The sequence below is a fragment of the Callorhinchus milii genome, unplaced genomic scaffold (genome assembly GCF_018977255.1).
Source record: "Callorhinchus milii isolate IMCB2004 unplaced genomic scaffold, IMCB_Cmil_1.0 Scaffold26, whole genome shotgun sequence".
NCBI classification, from domain to species: domain Eukaryota; kingdom Metazoa; phylum Chordata; class Chondrichthyes; order Chimaeriformes; family Callorhinchidae; genus Callorhinchus; species Callorhinchus milii.
In genome coordinates, this window is record NW_024704767.1 from 2,038,662 (window position 1) to 2,055,974 (window position 17,313).

General features: G+C 38.0%; 1 protein-coding gene across 3 annotated transcripts in view; it reads right to left on the minus strand.

Annotated features, from left to right (window-relative positions):
• The window catches only part of tcf12 (transcription factor 12), a 94,119-nt gene that overhangs the window by 65,454 nt on the left and 11,352 nt on the right, over positions 1-17,313 (minus strand). For all 3 annotated transcript variants that reach the window (XM_042344069.1, XM_042344068.1, XM_042344067.1), the window contains exons 4-5: positions 6,775-6,848; positions 2,192-2,294 (exon numbers count right to left, since the gene is read on the minus strand). In XM_042344069.1, the coding sequence (XP_042200003.1) occupies positions 2,192-2,294; positions 6,775-6,848 (177 nt within the window). The remainder of the gene's footprint in view (positions 1-2,191; positions 2,295-6,774; positions 6,849-17,313) is intronic.

The window sequence follows — 17,313 nt, forward strand, 5'->3', positions numbered from 1 at the left end:
AGCTAGCCTTCTATGCGTTGCTACTCAGGTTTTCATGGTGACCTGCGGTTACTCGCCAACACACAGACTTGCCATCATACCCAGCGGCTTGAGACGTCCTCCCGACGTGAAAGGCACTATACAAATGTAATTTTGTATTATATTGTATTCCTGATCTGCACTGACCCAAGAATGTTTCCCCCCCACCCTTTGCTTTACATTTAAAAGTGAGATCTTGCTTAATACTTCAAATGCAATACTATCAAGTCCAAAGCCACAATTGGAAGTAACGTAATATAAACTTTCAAGTAGGTCAGTGAGAAATTGAGCTAGCTAACTCAAAAATTAATTGAGAAATATACAACTATGCTCACAGCAGTTTTGTTCACTGGCTTATTCAATTCAGTATGACTTAGGTTGGACCTTAAATATTAAACTGGAGTCAGCAAAATCAGTGAAACAAACTAGCATTCCCTTAACTTTTCTTCCACTTACTCAGCCCTAGCCTTCAACCAAAGATTAACAAAGACAAAGCAAGCAAAAGATTCTGAAAAGAAATTGCAGGCTTCTGGGATTTGGATTTAAGTAATCCAATTAGATTGCCATGGTTGCTGCTTAAGTGACAATGCTGAGATCATCCAAAATGTATATAAATAGGTCACGTACATGTGTTTTGCTATCTCAGCCTATGTTGTAATAAATAACTTACAATCACAAATATAGTTGTAATATGGCACACAATTCACAATTCGCAAGTGACCAAGCACAAAGTATATAACATTGCACATGTAATTTCAAGATCCCCAAAGCATACAATTCAATATCTTCTGATTAGTCATGGAAAATGATCCGGAAGGAATGATAACATCAACTGTGTCCAACTAAACAGATTTTGTGTCTCTACATTAATTATGAAAATACAAGATTAACGTCACATTGCAAGAGGAGTTGAATTGCATAATGTACTCCCACTGTGTGATACAGATGTGAGAAGACAAATTTTTTTTTTTAAAAAAGAGGTTGGCACAGTTGTAACATATATATATATATACACACACAAACATATATATATATATCAAACTGAAGTACAACAAATCAATTATATTATAAAACGGGATGCTCTTGTACAAAAGACCAAGCAAGTCGCTTGGTAGCTCTCAGGGTATAACACTCACTGGTCACCCAGGCAGAAAGCGAGGTTTGAATCGCTGCCTCAGGTGACATTAACTCAATCAAGCTTGCCCAGATCTCTGAAATGCCACACAGAGTGCTGTGCAGCAGCATAGTGCTTCACCTCCTCAGTATTTTGAGGCAGATTGTTTGTGTGTGTCGGGTGCGTGTGCATGGGGTGGTTGTGGTGTGTGTGTGTGTGGCGGGGGGGGTGTGGTGTGTGTGTGGGGGGGGGGGTGGGGGGGGGGGGAGTGTGGTGTGTGTGTGTGGGGGGGGAGTGTGGTGTGTGTGTGTGGGGGGGGATGTGGTGTGTGTGTGTGGGGGGGAGTGGTTGTGGGGTGTGGTGTGTGTGTGTGGGGGGGGTGTTTGTGGGGTGTGTTGTGTGTGTGGGTGGGGGGGGATGAATACTTTTCCTGCTAATCAATTAAAAGAATATCACAGATTCTAATGAGACATCCTTACCCCAAACCTTCTTGTTCTTCTGAAGGAATGGAACACGGATATAAAAACACACAGACAAACACACAGAAGTCTGTGTACTGGTTGAGGATCATGTCCCCACAGAATGGGTTTTTTTTAAAAAAAAGTTGCCTTCAATAATCTGAATATCTAACAACAGGATCACTGAATTAAAATAACTTTGAATAATAAGCTTATAAGATTGCTGCTAAAGGCAAAATGTTGATGAAGGAATGGAACATTGAAGCGAAAACTAGAAAAGGGATAACAGCAGAAGCCCAGCAGTCTACAACCTCCCAATTCTTACACAAGCAGAAAGGGCCCATCATGCTAGAGTTTGCTATGATTGTGGGTGCTTGTTAAGAATCCTTTCACAGAAAGCTAAGTGAAGACTCCTTTGTGATGAAAATAATACTGATGATGTGGCTCAAAGTCCATGGAGAAGGTCATCTCCCAGCACGATTGTCACAAACGTGCAGTCGCCTCCATTTGCATGATATATCAATTCAGACAAGTGATGACAAATGGCTTTTCCTGACCAAAGAGGCTTTGAGAGTCTACTTGGAAAGAATTACCTACTTACCCATTAGACTGGAGTTCATGAACGGTGTTGGTGACAATCCTTCATGGGATCCTAATCGACTGTCATTCAAGTGTTCACCATAATGAGGACTGTCTGTAAAACCCTAGGGGAGGAAAAAAGATCATAGTATTATAGAGATTATGAAGCAGTCACACTAATTATCTATAATGGTACTCATTACTTTGTAGACTAACAAATAGGTAACCGTCTCATTTTCTGAAATACAACTGCTTTAATCTCGTAGGCTCCCACTTTACAAAGGATTCTGTGACTTCAAGTTAGTATCAAAAATATTTCCCATCTGGTCACTTGACAAACTAAATGATGAGGTTTTGTGAATTATTACAACCTGGACTCTAACCATAGCAGTCAACTGCTGTGGGCTAAGTTATACATCTAAAAGCAGGTCAACAATGGAGACCATAAGTGTTTTCCCCTTCAAATTTAAGGCAAAATGCAAAAACAAGCATTTCTAACTTTTCACCACATTGTAATAAGTGCAAATATTATTATGATTTCTAATCATCGGTTAAAAATATATCTTCAGGTGCGGACACAAAGTGTGAGTTTACTGAAGGCCAAGAACGGAATTTGTTTTTAAAGTATCTGCACACTCAGATCAAATAACAAACATGACAAATGCAATTCAGACCTTTCCCCTTTATGATGTGCTCAATGTAAGAGCACCCCCTATTGAAACAGTATGACCATTTCCCAAACTACCTATTCTTATGGACTGAGTAAAATCAGACAGAGACAATTCTGCTCCATTTGTTTTTTTTTTAAAAAAGCAATTCATTTTAGAGATTCATTCATTAAAAAATTCCAAAGTTAGTTTGCTAACAAGAACTACATTTTCTGAACTATATTTGAACCGAGGACCCAAAACCAGATTCTGTTGTTGGTCAATGTGGCAGATTGTCCTCCAATTAACATCAGCAATTGAGAAGACAGACCGTACCATGACAATTAGAATGCTTATATCCATGAGATTGGGATTGCCCAACAAACAGTATTTCCTAGTAATCCTATGCAGGTGACATTTGTATAACTTTGCATCGATGACAATATATTTAATCCCCGGGGGTACGTTATACATTAAAAAAGTGACTACTCTCAACTATGTCAGCAATGGCACCACTACTGAAAAAGCCTTCCACAGACATCAGTACGAAATGGCATTGTTCTGTAGTTTAAGTCTACACCTGACCTGGGTATACTTAATGCCAAGTGCCAAAATTGGAAAGGATTTCATTTTCAAGCAACAGCCCTCCATCTTAATGGAAAGGGTCGATCGCCTGTTTGCGGGGTGTACCGTCCATGTAATGTAAATCCATGTAACATAAATCCATGTAACATAAGATCTATGCAACGTAAATGTTTTTCAAATCACTGCAGATTTTCATCAGTTTACAGAGAGAGAAAACATTAAGTGGAAAAAAAGTGAAAACCATGAAGAAAATTTTTAATATAAAATGAAATGTTAAAAGATTTGTTTTCCAATTCAGACAAGCTCTTGGTTGCCATTGGGACAGAAAGCAATACCAATATTGGAAAGCACATGTTTCTGCAATGGCAATCTGGTGTTATCTTACTAAGAAACAAGCTGTATTTATTATATCCGTTAATACTTGGGGGAAAAAAATGATTACAACTTGAATCAATTTGATGTCCCATTGATAAAGGTTAGCATGCAAAGTTTTTTGTGTAACAAGTGTTAAATGTCATTTAGTTAGACATTAGAGTGATGTGATTAGCGAAGTAGAATGAACATAAACAGTACACATTGTGGTTTCAAAGTTTCTGTACTAAAATAGGAGAATTAGCTTTGCTATTTTTATTATATACACATAGTCAGCTGTATATTAAGTAGCAGTTACCAAGTAATTGTTGAGGTTTGAGAAAAAAATGAAAACATGCTCTTCGAGTTACAAGAAAAAACTTAACGCACATATTTCTGCAATCTTCACTCGCATTACAATTACGTTTTAGCAGCAAAGTGCCGGAAGAAATAATGTAACCGGTGTTATTTTCAGTGAAAACACACCTCAAAAGAATAAAATTCTTGGACACAAAACCTTTCCTGCAAGTAATCACTCCACTACGATTCCTTTCAATTTCAGATAACAACCGGATGACCAAATGCTGCAAAAAAATAACTTCTTCACAATACAACGTACAAAAGTAGAGGCCACAAGGCAGAATGAAAGGCATTGGGAAAAAAATACTCAGGACCACTGCAGCCCAGAATCCTCTGGGACTATTAGATCATCAGTCACTGAACATTCATCATTTCCCAGACTGGAGGCCAACTTTCAAGACAACATTAATGGGGCCGAAACAGGCCACACTATCTGTGCTACGTGCTGTCAGTTCAACCAAAGGGCTAGTATCTGCTGGCTAAATAACTGTCAAATCACTAACTGCTTATGGATGCATGTCACAGCTTCTTCTGCTACACTGCCTTAAACTAATCTTTTGAGAGTTGCAAGTCCCAGGTGAATCCTTGCTTCAGTTTAACTACTTCAGAATCAATGATACACATGTGACAGACACGAGGAAAGCAATCTCAGTGACATTTACAGCTCAGCATGACCACAAGGGTATCCTCTGGAAACCACGACTGTAGCCTTGTCTGTCAGGAGCCAGCTCTCAGCAGTCACTGCCCCCCAAAAAACAGTAATGGCCAACAGCCAAGGTCAACATCGCATGGCTCTTTCTGCATTAAAATGAAACAAAACAAAGTGCAGAAGAAACACCCAAAAAGACAATGTTCTGAATTGCTGCGAGGCGATTCATGAACTGAACCACTGTTTATAAGAAAATGACTAACCATTTAAATGAACAAGGCATAGATTTGAAATCCCAACAGCATGCTTACAAACAACTGACGAACCCTTTATTCTTTCTAGCCACAAGAGACAGATTTGCCAGTGAAGAGCCAACTAAATAAGAGTACATGGTCTCCCACAATAATTTCTCCAATTATTATCCAGTTCACCATACTATTTAAATAACAAGTAACAAAATGGCAGTCATGTCAAATTAAACAACCCAAAAATTTGGATTACAAAATTTCTCTGTGTAAGCGGTTAGCTTGAGAAACTGGTAATAATCCTTCCTTGCTCAACAATACAAGAAGATTTTTTTTCAAGAGCACTGATCTAGTTTAATAACATGATGTAGAGGTTTTCTTGTGCTGGCTCAGCATAGTACTTAGAATGCCACAGTAATTGCAGCCCGCAAATTTCAGCAGGCGGCATCAGTTGACGGCTGGGCAGTTAAGAGGCAAAATCTCCCGCAACAGGGAGTATTGCCAGCTGCCAGAAATGACAGAAAAAGAAAACCTCCAGAATTGAGGGTGCTCTCAATGAAGAAAGCTTCGCAAACTGGGCCAACGGATCTCACTCCGTGTTGATGAGGAAGCAGTGTCGTGAATTAACAGTGGATCATACAGGAACGATACAAGCACATTTGGGACACTGAGCAAGGAAAGGTTTTATGGCTCGTTTCAAACGCCAAGAAGCCAAAATGAAATTTCCGTTCCAATTGTACTGGAAGTGCAATATGTAGTTTGAGGCACTTAAACTAGCCTCAAATGTTTTACAAATACATTTTAGGGTATGTGCTTGGGCTGTGTGATATTTAATTAGACAAGATCTACTGGAAGGTGTATAACAGACACTCAAAGGACTTTGCACCATGACTGCAACCAGATTCCTTCAAACTACAATTGAGCCAAAAGTGCCAACTTCTTGCAAGTATTGATGCTGCATTTCTCTGATAATTATTCTCCAACTTTAACTCCCGCTCCCTCTCTCCTGAAAAGTTAACCAAATTCAACCACTGTTAGCTAGAAAACTCTGGTACGGAGACAGACGCTGAATGTCTTTAATCAGCTTATTTATTTCTCACACACGACACAGTGTAACACTGGAGAGCTAAAAACTTCAACAATTATAAGCACTGCCCATTTTGACAGTTATATATAAACAATTAAAAATGACACCAGTGTGGAGTTAATCCTTGCTTTCAAATAAACAAATAACCAGCTATAAACAGCTAATTTAACTAACAAAAATGTAAATTCTGTATTATGCAGTTCCATCCATTTGGTTAACTACATTTTCCAATCACGGGAAACATCATGAGAGGCCCATTATGTTCTCATTTTTCCAGATTCTCTACCATCATCTCATTACAGCATCAAAAGGGATTCTTGAAAGAGCCCAGACATCTGCCACAACCACCATTTCAACCTTTACCTCCAGTGTAAAATATTTCCCACTGTCTTAAAATTGGGTCTTAAAACCCTGAACCTGTGATCCACTCGAAATGTTGCCTTGGAATATCTGAAAGAGGTTTTCTGGACTTACTTTCACTGTCCCATTTTAGATGAAGAAACTTTGTTTCAAGATGTGATTGATTCACATTGAAGAAATGCTACGTTGTTGGAGGTCCTATCCTTCAGATGAGACATCAAACCGAGGTCCCACCTGCCTGTTCAGGGGACACTTAAAAATCCCACCACAATATTCAAGAGAAGGGAGCAATAAAAATATTTATTAACAAAGCAGACTTACCCTTGAAGATTCATACGATGGGCTTGTTTGGCTACCTGTCCCCCAAGAGGCAGTACCTGTTCGTTCTTCCATTCCTAACGTAAACGAAAAAGGCACAAAATGTCATCATGAGTATGTTATGCAGACATGGACCAATAGTTTTTTAAAAAAAAAAAAATTCTACATTTGGCAACTTTTCTCACATAATTAACATTAAAAGTAATAAATCCTCAGATGTTTGTGCTTATAATTCTGTTCAAAGGTTAGTGGCGAAATTGCTGTTAGGCCAGTAGGGCAGACAGAACTCTACTGGCACAGATTCACAGAGATTGTAAAGCACTAAATCTGGCCATTTGGCAGTGTTTATTCTCCACATGGGCTTCCACTGCTCCCAATCTTCTCTTCCTATCCTCTATTCCTTTCTCCCTCATGTATGCATTCCCTTTAAAATCACTTGAACGATAATTAAGACAATTTGAAAACCATACACCTTCTAAAATCTTAAACTCATTCACAAGGTTTCCAATGTAGCAGGAAAGAAGTAAAAGTCATCCCTTTTAGAAGGTGCTATTGAAAAGAGTCCCCTTCAAAAACTACCACACTGACAAGTCTCCACTGGCCTAGCATTAAGAGGTTAAAAGCTTTACAACTGGAAATTAAGTCATTTTATAGAGTGTGGGCCAAACTATAAACAAGTTATTTAATAAATAATTCAGCCCAAGATGAACACACAAATGAAAGCAATACAAACTTTATTCTCAAAGCAATACAAAAGAACTACAGTCAGGCTTACCATCTGCCTTTGTTGATCAAATTATAGATCTTACCAGTACAATTAGATTTCTAATGGCTATAGTTTGTACTTTAACAAGAATATCAAGCATTGCCAAGGTTTCTAACTTTATTCTAAACGCAATAATGTGCCTGGCAGTACCGTTCCCGATAGTATAGATGCTCACTTAAACCAATTGCAGAACATTCTAGTAAATTAAGTTTTATTGAGAGCTTTCATTTAAGAAAGATTCAAATCAAACACGGCTAATTTTTCTCATTACATTACTATTTCCCCTGAAGATGCAACAACATTGAGGTTGCAGACATCTTCACCATTGGAGAAAAAAACCTTGCTTCAATTATTACAACAGTCTTGTCTTTAACCCATAAACAATTCCTTTTCATTTCCTGCAATGTGGTCAGGGACACAGTAAATTCCCCTGACACCAAAAATAGTTTTCTCTGCAATAAACTCGTCAGAATAACTACAATTACTAATTTATTGACTTGTTTGTCCATTTCATCCTTCTCTCCCCACCCTCCAAACGAATAAAACACACGCACACCCACAAACGCTTTAGAATAATTGAAACTTAAAAAGGAAACGTATGTTTCACTGAAGAGAAACAATACCATGAGTAATTTACTATCTTATTTGAGTTGGATGTATCAATCTATTACAAAAACAGAAGTCGCTGAGAACACTCAGCTGGTCAGGCAGCATCTATGGAGAAACTGAGGGAACCAATAAGGGGATTCTGTTTGTTTTTTAGCCCAGTTCTGACGAAGGGTCGTAGACCCGAAATGTTGACTCATTTTCCTTTCTCCATAGATGCTGCCTGGCCTGCTGAGTGTTCCCAGTGACTTCTGTTTTTGTTTCAGATTCCCAGCGTCTGCAGTATTTTGCGTTTTGTGACAATCTATTACCCTGATGCACAAGGATGAAAAATCTAAATCAAATGTTTGGAATCACTTTCTGTAGCTTTTTAGATTTACTAAAATTATATAAATAAACCTTGCAGTTGAGATAGCACCTAATGTCGAAAGCCTCAAAGTGCTTCACGGACTTTGCTGTGAAGGGTAGTGACTACTTTAGGTCAATGAAGTAACCAATACGCACAGGAGAATGTCCCACAAGCAGCCGTAAAGTGAATGCCAATTTTGATACATGCCAAGGATGACTGAGGCTAGTATGAAGACAACAGTTCAAAAAATTAATTCCCTTTGAAACAATGGCATAATTAGTTATACATTCTTAAGTGCCTTATTTAGGATTTACACCAAAATGGCATTTGCGGCTTTTTTAGCTGGAGATTTCATATTGCAAGGTCTTTTCTCATAGTGTGAGTGAACAGACTATTAAAGGTTACCTTATAAAGCTACCAAAATTACTTCCTATAAAAATCAGGAATGCAAAGAGAAATGGGAGAAATTTCTTTCCTAATGAGGAAGCACGTGCTACTCGAAATACAATTTCATAGGAGATTTCTTTATGAACACCAATATGGGTGTTCTGTTTGTATTAATCCTTGCTTGTGCGTGGGATAAAACTTCAACTTGAGAAGATAATAAAATGTTTAGGTAAAGAAACAGTAAACTGGAACAGTAGTCATGGCAGCTACAAATCCAATGGTGAATTCTAGAAGCTTTAACCATTTTAGTGACTTTTTCTGCGGTTACTTCTGTTATGACTCAGCTGCCTTCTTTAACCAGACACTAAATCATTGTAACACAAATGTCAAACGATACCAGGTCAGAGGCACAAACTGTAGATTAGTGGGTGACAGTTATAATTACCGCTACCTGTAACTGTCATTTGAAACTTAGCAATCAAATGAAATCTTCCGATTGTAAATGTACATAAATAAACAATATTTGATAAGGCCATGTAATATTACCGCAATCCATCTTCCCAGTACTGAAGATGGATTGATGTAATCTGATGCTGCAATCCAGGATAAATTCATCAGATTCAATTTCTTGATCATTTAGATGCTAAATGGAGTGGATGAAAGCTTTCAAAGTTACATTTGAGGCACGCTTTGGATACTCTTGCTGATGTCACCCACTCATCGACTTACTGAAATGCAAACAAACTGTTTTTCATCTAGTTTTGCAGGAGATTTCAATACATAATAGTTAAGTGGCATCACCAGCACACATCCCAGACCTGTTTATCACCACTTGCCCATTCTTCACATATTGCTCAACACTCATCTTTGTTTCAAACCCACATTCAGTCAATCGTTAAGAGCACTTTTTTCCAACTCCAGATCTGGTTTGGATGCTCAAGACCTGATGATGTGTTTCCATATGTGGCAGAGACCTGGCTGACCACCTCCCCCCTCCCCCAAAAAAAAATCCACTTCCAAAACATAAGCCCTCACTTCACGCCATTCACATTTCATCAAGGATAGATCTTTCCAATGCACTCCTCACCCGCTGTTCAGTAGGTAAAAAATAAGTTTAAATAAAAATTCTCATCTATGCAAAGCAACTGACCTTTTTTGGGATAGACAAAGAGGAACAAAATTATGGAAAAAAATCTTTTCATTGATGGTTTTGGAGAATTTCAGAAGTGCAGTCTTTGTTACAAAAAAAAGTGGTATTTTGAAGGGTTTTAAAGATCTCATTAAAGCCTTACATTTCCATTCATCATTCATCAGACAGAACTAATGTCACTGTTCCAGTAATTGCTTACACGCTTCTCATCTGTTACATTAAATCTGTCACGTTTGTACAAACATTTTTTATTTTTTTTAAAATGTATCATTCTTTGGAAAATGATTGAAGATTACAGCAGAACACCCAATACTAATCGGGGTGACACTCTTGAAGTCATGAAAACAAAGTTATCAAATTAACCTTTCAAATGTAAGTATTGTGCAAATAAATAGTAACGAACCAAAAATCATGCCCATTAAAATCTTTCATGTTATTGTGAATTATAGTATTTGCAGCACTATGACAAAATGCTGGAAAGGTTTTTACAGGCAATTACAGCTCCCATTAGAGCTGGATCATTTGCAAAGCAGTAGATGGGTTTCACCACTAATAATACCATTCAAATCACATGGGAAATCTGATATTCTGAAGTTCCCCCTTCCCCCAGTTGTTCAGGAACTACATTAGCTGCTATTTTAATAATGTTTCAATTAATTTTAATATACTGAGGTACTGTATTTAGGATTCCCACTGCAATATCAAGGATTTATTTCTGCAAGCTATGTAACCAATCGATAAATGTAACCACCCATTAGATGTATTTTGACTATTTATGTTTACTTACTTTAAGTAAATTCACGAGGTATTGGGAGTAGATCCAAAACAAGGGATCTCTAAAAAAAAATTATCAAATGTATTTTATTTGATCCTTATGAACTAATCTCAGTACAAAGGAAAATCATGCTGCCTTAAACATTAGGCATCCAAACAAGCAATCAACACACTGCAGTGAAAGTGTCAATTTGGCCGTACCATACGTCAGGACTTTGAGCACATAGGCTGACAATGCAAGACACTGTTGCAGGATATGCTACAAGTCTGGAGATGCCACCCTTCAGTTGAGACTTTAATCCGAGATCCCGTCCGCTGCTCAGCAGGACATTAAAGATCGCATTGGAACTTGAACTGGAAGACGATTTAACCATGAGAGCTAAGGCCCTCCAGGTTCAGAACAGCCATTTGATGCGTTAGCTTATTGTTGAGTTTCCTTTCAATGGAAAGGCATTAGAACTGCAGACTTAGCTCAAAGTCTTCAATCACCAAGTTCGCAATTAGAAGCGCCAATGATTTCTATTGGACCCATCAAGTCTTTTTTGGTTTGAAAACGGAACTTTTTCAATCTAACCTCTTAAAAGCAAACACCACCGTAGCGTTAAATCAGTTTGTGTCTCATTCTTTAATTAATTCCCTGGGACGTCCTCCCGACGTGAAAGGTGCCGTACAAATGTCATTTTGTATTGTATTGTAAAAAGGCAACCAATACCGCAGGGTAATCCACTCGGGTCTAGTTAAGAGGATGAAATTAGTTAAAATCCAGTTTGCATAATAAAGAAATGGTTACAACTATCTAGGTAATTCCAATTGACATTGACATTTTTCCTTTATTACTTAGTGTTAGCGTAATGGAAGCAGGTGGGTCAGAACTAGGATCAGGTTTGCCCTTCTTGTTCATTGCGATTTGGGGAGATTTGTAAAGTAAGTACGCCACTTCTACAATAAGGTCATGATATGATCCACAAACTCCTAAGTCATGGGCCCTTCGGTGGCATTCTCCAGGGGCCGCCATTTTCACAGCCAGTGCACCAGGACAACTTTCCGGCACCGAGACTGAGCTTCCAGCACCCCCTGCTGGTCACCATGATGAATGGAGACATTTTCCCTCTGCTACATACAGGCTGTCCATGACATGGAAAATCTATCACAATGCTGACATTCAGGGATTCTACGCCAAACTGCTGTATTAGGATTTCCACACATGTACAGTTTTCATTTTCTGGTATGAAGTGCTCACTCTACCTACAGAAGGATGGGGCCCTTTGACCCAATCTTGGAGAAATCAAGTGCAGGTTGGCAAAAGTGTGCGTAGGGGTATTGGTAGAGTCCAACGAGATAAAACCACACAGCTTACCATTGCAGAACACCATTTAGTCATCGGACAATTTGATTTGCTAATATTCGAGGGCTCGAGTTGGACCGGAGGTATTCTTCAAGAGTGTCTCCACTGATTAGACTAAGCAAATAGGTTGCAGGAAGTCCAGGCGGTACACTGAAATGTCCTTCTCATATACTGCTTTCAGTAAATCCAAGAAATAGTGGAAATGGCAGCAATTACGTAGACTTGCCCCCAATTATTTCTTTAAATATTCTCTTAACCTGCACTTCCACGGTAATCTGCTTCTGTCTCCAGTTTTCCTTGAGGAGTAATTATGCACTAAATACCTTATGAACCAAGAGGACAGGCTGAAGACCTTCTTCATGGTTCTGCCAACATCAGTCAACATCAGACATGTGAAACAAGTTTTAGAAGAACTAGACTTTTCAAGCTTTCCTATGGCAACGTATTAGCCTTGATCTTACCACCTCTCTATGGTTCCATGGTTGTTTGTCCTCACAGAAAAGAGTCTGTACCTTGGTATTCACAGATCACAGTAACTGTAGCTTCAATACACATAATTACCAATTTCCCCAAATTTAATATTCTATATTCCCAGGATCAATTAATATTTTTCCTTCATCTAACCCTGAAACTCATACAGGATGATTATAGAGATGACATATGCAGGGTTATTTTACAGGGGCAGGTTATGTGGATTAAAGTCACTACTTAATGCAAAATAATCAAACAAGCTCAGAGAAATAAATATGGAAGCCATTAGCTAAAGATGAACATTAAACCCAATATGGCTTTCAGTATTAATCATCCCTTTATGGCCTGAGGTTTATTAATCTTCAACTATTAAATGGAAAAAAAGGCTGACATACCTATATCATTGGGATTTCTGTAACAAAAACAAATGCTATCCTTTGAAAGCATATTTTTAGAAAACTATTCTAGGAATTGTTTTACGGCTTAACAAACAGCAGCAGAAGCTCAGTTGGATAGCACGCCCATAATAAACTAAGGTTACATTAGGATTTGTTGGTTTAACACTATATTCCTTTATCTGCACCATTTGCTATTGATGTTGGCAAAAGTGCCAGGTCTTCAAATAATCTACCTGGTAGCATTCTGAATCACGTCTAAGAGCCCTAACCCTAGACATCACATTTTAAACAAATATTCAATGTAAAAGATTTAGGATATTCTGAATCTGAAAGCTATAAGCCTCCCACTAATCCACCAACATATTGTAATGGATTTATGTGCACTTCATTTGCATTCTCATGCACCAGGCAATGCTGCAGATCCACAAGAAAAATGGCAGGTGGTGACAGCTGTGCAAGTACCTGGCTGAAGTTACACCATCAGTCAACTGCAAAGCTATCAGCAAAACCGCAGAATGTTTTAATGTCTAAAAGAAAAAAAAACATTAAAATAAAAATCTGTCAAACGAAATCAGCAATAAAGCTTTCAAGACAGTGGGCATCGACTCTTTTGGATGGAAAACACAACTGTACTTACGAAAATGGCCTTAATGCTGTTATCAGGGTGGGATCAGAGAGGAATTAGAACAAAAACAAATTATACTTGTATAGCACCCTTCACGTCGGAAAGATGTCCCAGGGTGCTGGAAAGTCAGGAGTTTTTGACCATAACATCAACCTAGACTATGATGTGGGGTGCAGACATGAGGCTTGAATTCACAAACTTCAGGCACAGACAAGCAACTCAGCTAACTGACTACTGTAGAAACAACAGGTACATCTAGAATACGGCTCAAGATCTCTATTCACAATGTGCCTCTGGTAAACTTGTTCAATCTGTTGGGGAATATACATACATTTTAATAGAGCCTCACAACACAGACTCAAGGCCCATAGAGGTACGGCTGCTTAAGCAGATATGAATTCCCAGATTTAAATTCTAATTCCACGAAAATTTGGAAACAGAGACCATAGTGTTAAATGTTCCATTTTAAGTACTTGGAGCAACTCTGGTTGTTTTTATCCACCAGTTAATGATCTGTCTGGAATGTTTACATTACTTTTAAAAGTGTACTTTTGGAAAAAATACAAAAAAAAAGAATTCTTTCAGGTTATAATCTGGTCTCTCATAGGAGAGCACTGCAATATTATGGAATCGTTTGGATCTAATAATCCTTTCTGAAATTATGGAATATTTACTTGTACCATTTGAAATGTTCTGAAGGCGATTGTATAGTCAATTTGCCTCAATACACTTCAATTAAGGAGGGGAGAAATTAATCAAGCCTTTTGCCTGCCAAAACTCAAACACATCCTCAGAAAGGTAAAAACACTATCTCTAGATCCTGCATCTCTCAATTCCACAAGTTCCTTTTACCAAGTTTAGATACATTTCAAACATCAAAACCTGAAATATGTACCCAGCTGCCCACAAAAAAAATACACCAGAAATCTTGTGACCTGGAAACACTTTACAATGCAATAACATGAAGAGCACACAGTCAAAAGGTTTATTATACACTAACCCCATGAACTAAAAAATGGCCAGCAATAATCAGTCAAGCGTACAAATCCTCATACATTTTACTTTGGAAGGAGATTTGGGACCAGCATTATTGTACAATAGATGTGACAGCCCAATCAACTGAGAGGGGGACATACAATGCAAGCTGCAACGACAAAATGTGTTTGTGCCCCATTAGGAAGCAGTGTGTTGGGATAAAACTCTACGTAATCCCATCAACTGATCTGCATTTTCGACATTTTAACCCCCGATTTAAAATACATAAACAAGATCATGATAGCCAAGTTTCAGAAGCATTTGATATTTTGTTTAAATCCAGTCTATTCCCCTTCATAAAGAAAGAACTTGCACTTGTCTTATATCAAAACTTCTCAAAGCACTGACCATCAAATGAAGAGATGGCATGAGTAACTTAAATAAATGACCAATTAATCTGATGGATTGCTGGCCAGGATACAAAGAATTTCCCCTCTCCTTTCAAATAGTACCTTTAACTATCCATATAAACAGGCAGACAGGAACTCAGTCTAAAGTCTCGTCCAAAAGACGGCATCTCCAACAATGCAGCGCTCCCTCATGATGTAAACATCAGTCTGGACTGAGATGCAGTGCAGACTTGGGGCTTGAACTCACAAACTTCAGACACATAGACAAGCAACGCAGACAACTGAGCCAGTTCACAATCCAATTTGACAAACCCAAAGCCTAGATCACAATTCAACGAGGCACAGGGCATCAGAAGACAATCCGGGTTAGAATTTTGTTGAAGTAGTCTTCCTTTGTCTGGTCCATATAATAACCAATCTTGTGTGGTGAATCTTATTGAGATGAGGAGGTCCTGCATAAATATTTATAGGCAACATTAACCAAGACTTGTGTGTCCAGTGCAGAATTTTATATAATTTGATTATCTCACTCAGATGATCCATTAATGTGGGACATGGAAACGTTCACACAAATGTGCTGGGTGGAAAACGAGAAGGCTCTTTGCATTTGAGATCAAAACTCTTTTAAGTCGGAAATTAAACCATTTAGCTAAACAGCTCCCCTATACCAACAGAGGAATATATTCCAACACCAAGCCTCAATGTACTGCATTTTGGCAAGCATTACATTTTAAAAAGTTAACATTATTAATACTGCATGCATCTTACAATGCATTCTCCAAATAGGTTGCCCTCCACCTTCCAGCAGAATTGCAATATAAGGCATGCCCAATTATAACTCATCAGTTGCTTAGCCTACTAACGCACATTTCTAAGAGAGAGAGAGTGTGTGTGTGTGTTTGTGTGATCACTGACTTTACCACATTTTCTGTGGAAAAGAATTCGAATACCATGACCAAAAGTGTGTTCACAGTAATGTACCATACCAACAACTGCTTTCATGGCAAACTAGTTATTCAAACCCACTGAATATAATCCATCAGTTACAATCAATATAGCTTTAGTTAATGTTGCATTCAATATTAATCTATTTTTGTTAAGCCGTTTCATAAGAAACATTCCAGTTTTCTATTTTTGGCTCCGATCAAAATAAATGTCAGTGGCTTACAGTTAGCTGCTCTTTTTGACTTAGACTTAACCCTGTCAGCACTTATAACAGGATACACAAGATCACTAAAATGGAAACTACTTAATCAACACTCAAGAGAAACAGCCTATCAAAGAAAATGGGCAAGCCACAACCTAAACTTAAAGTACAGAGAGATCATCTTAAATTACTGCATCAAAATCATATTGCACTTTTAAAAACAAATTGAAGAAGTTCTCTGGCACTCAATAGATCAACATAATTCCTATGGTTACAAAATGACATTTCATCCACCCCCATAGGGAAATAATATACAATGTAGATCATAGTGATACAAAATGCATTATTTATTTATAAGGATATGTAAACGCACAAGCACAACATTTACAGAAAATTCAGTTTTACAACAGTTGTACACTAATACACTAATACACCTATAAATACACAACAGAGATGGACAACATCATAGTTCCTTGAATCGACACCTCACTGAGTTTGTTTTAAGAAATTTGAACATAATTAAAGTGAATGTTTCTTGATATTTCCAACGCACCTAAAGAACAAGCGTAATTGAAAATACCAGTATAGTGGGATCACTGGCAAGGCAGAGACAAAGTCCGTAAAGGATACCTAGAAACAAAAATATCCCACAGACAATAGTGGGGAAATGCTCTGAATTTGGGCTCAAGGGAATGTGTTGCAGCAGAAAACAGGAGCTCCTCTCAGCAGTTATCTTATGCTACACCTGACAGTCGAGCGCTGAAAGAAAACATGGAAAATAATTATATTCCTACTTTAATGACAAATTCAGAGCTTATTATGCAACTATGAATTTCCTTTATCAGCTGAAAAACAAGCACCATCAGAACATTTATACATCTATGTAAAACATATGATCAAAAGAAATTAAAAGATAATAATAATCCTTGCATGTGATATAGCGCTTTTCACGTCTTCTAGACATCGCAAAGCGCTTCACAGAATATACTGTAAAGTGAATTGACCATATATTTTTGGGTGAATCGCAGCAGCCAATTGCGTACAGCAGTGTCCCACAAACAGTCGTGGATTGAGGTGACCAATTTATTATTGTTTTTTGTTTTTTCTCGAGGGATTATTATCAGGCGTGTGGAGCAAGG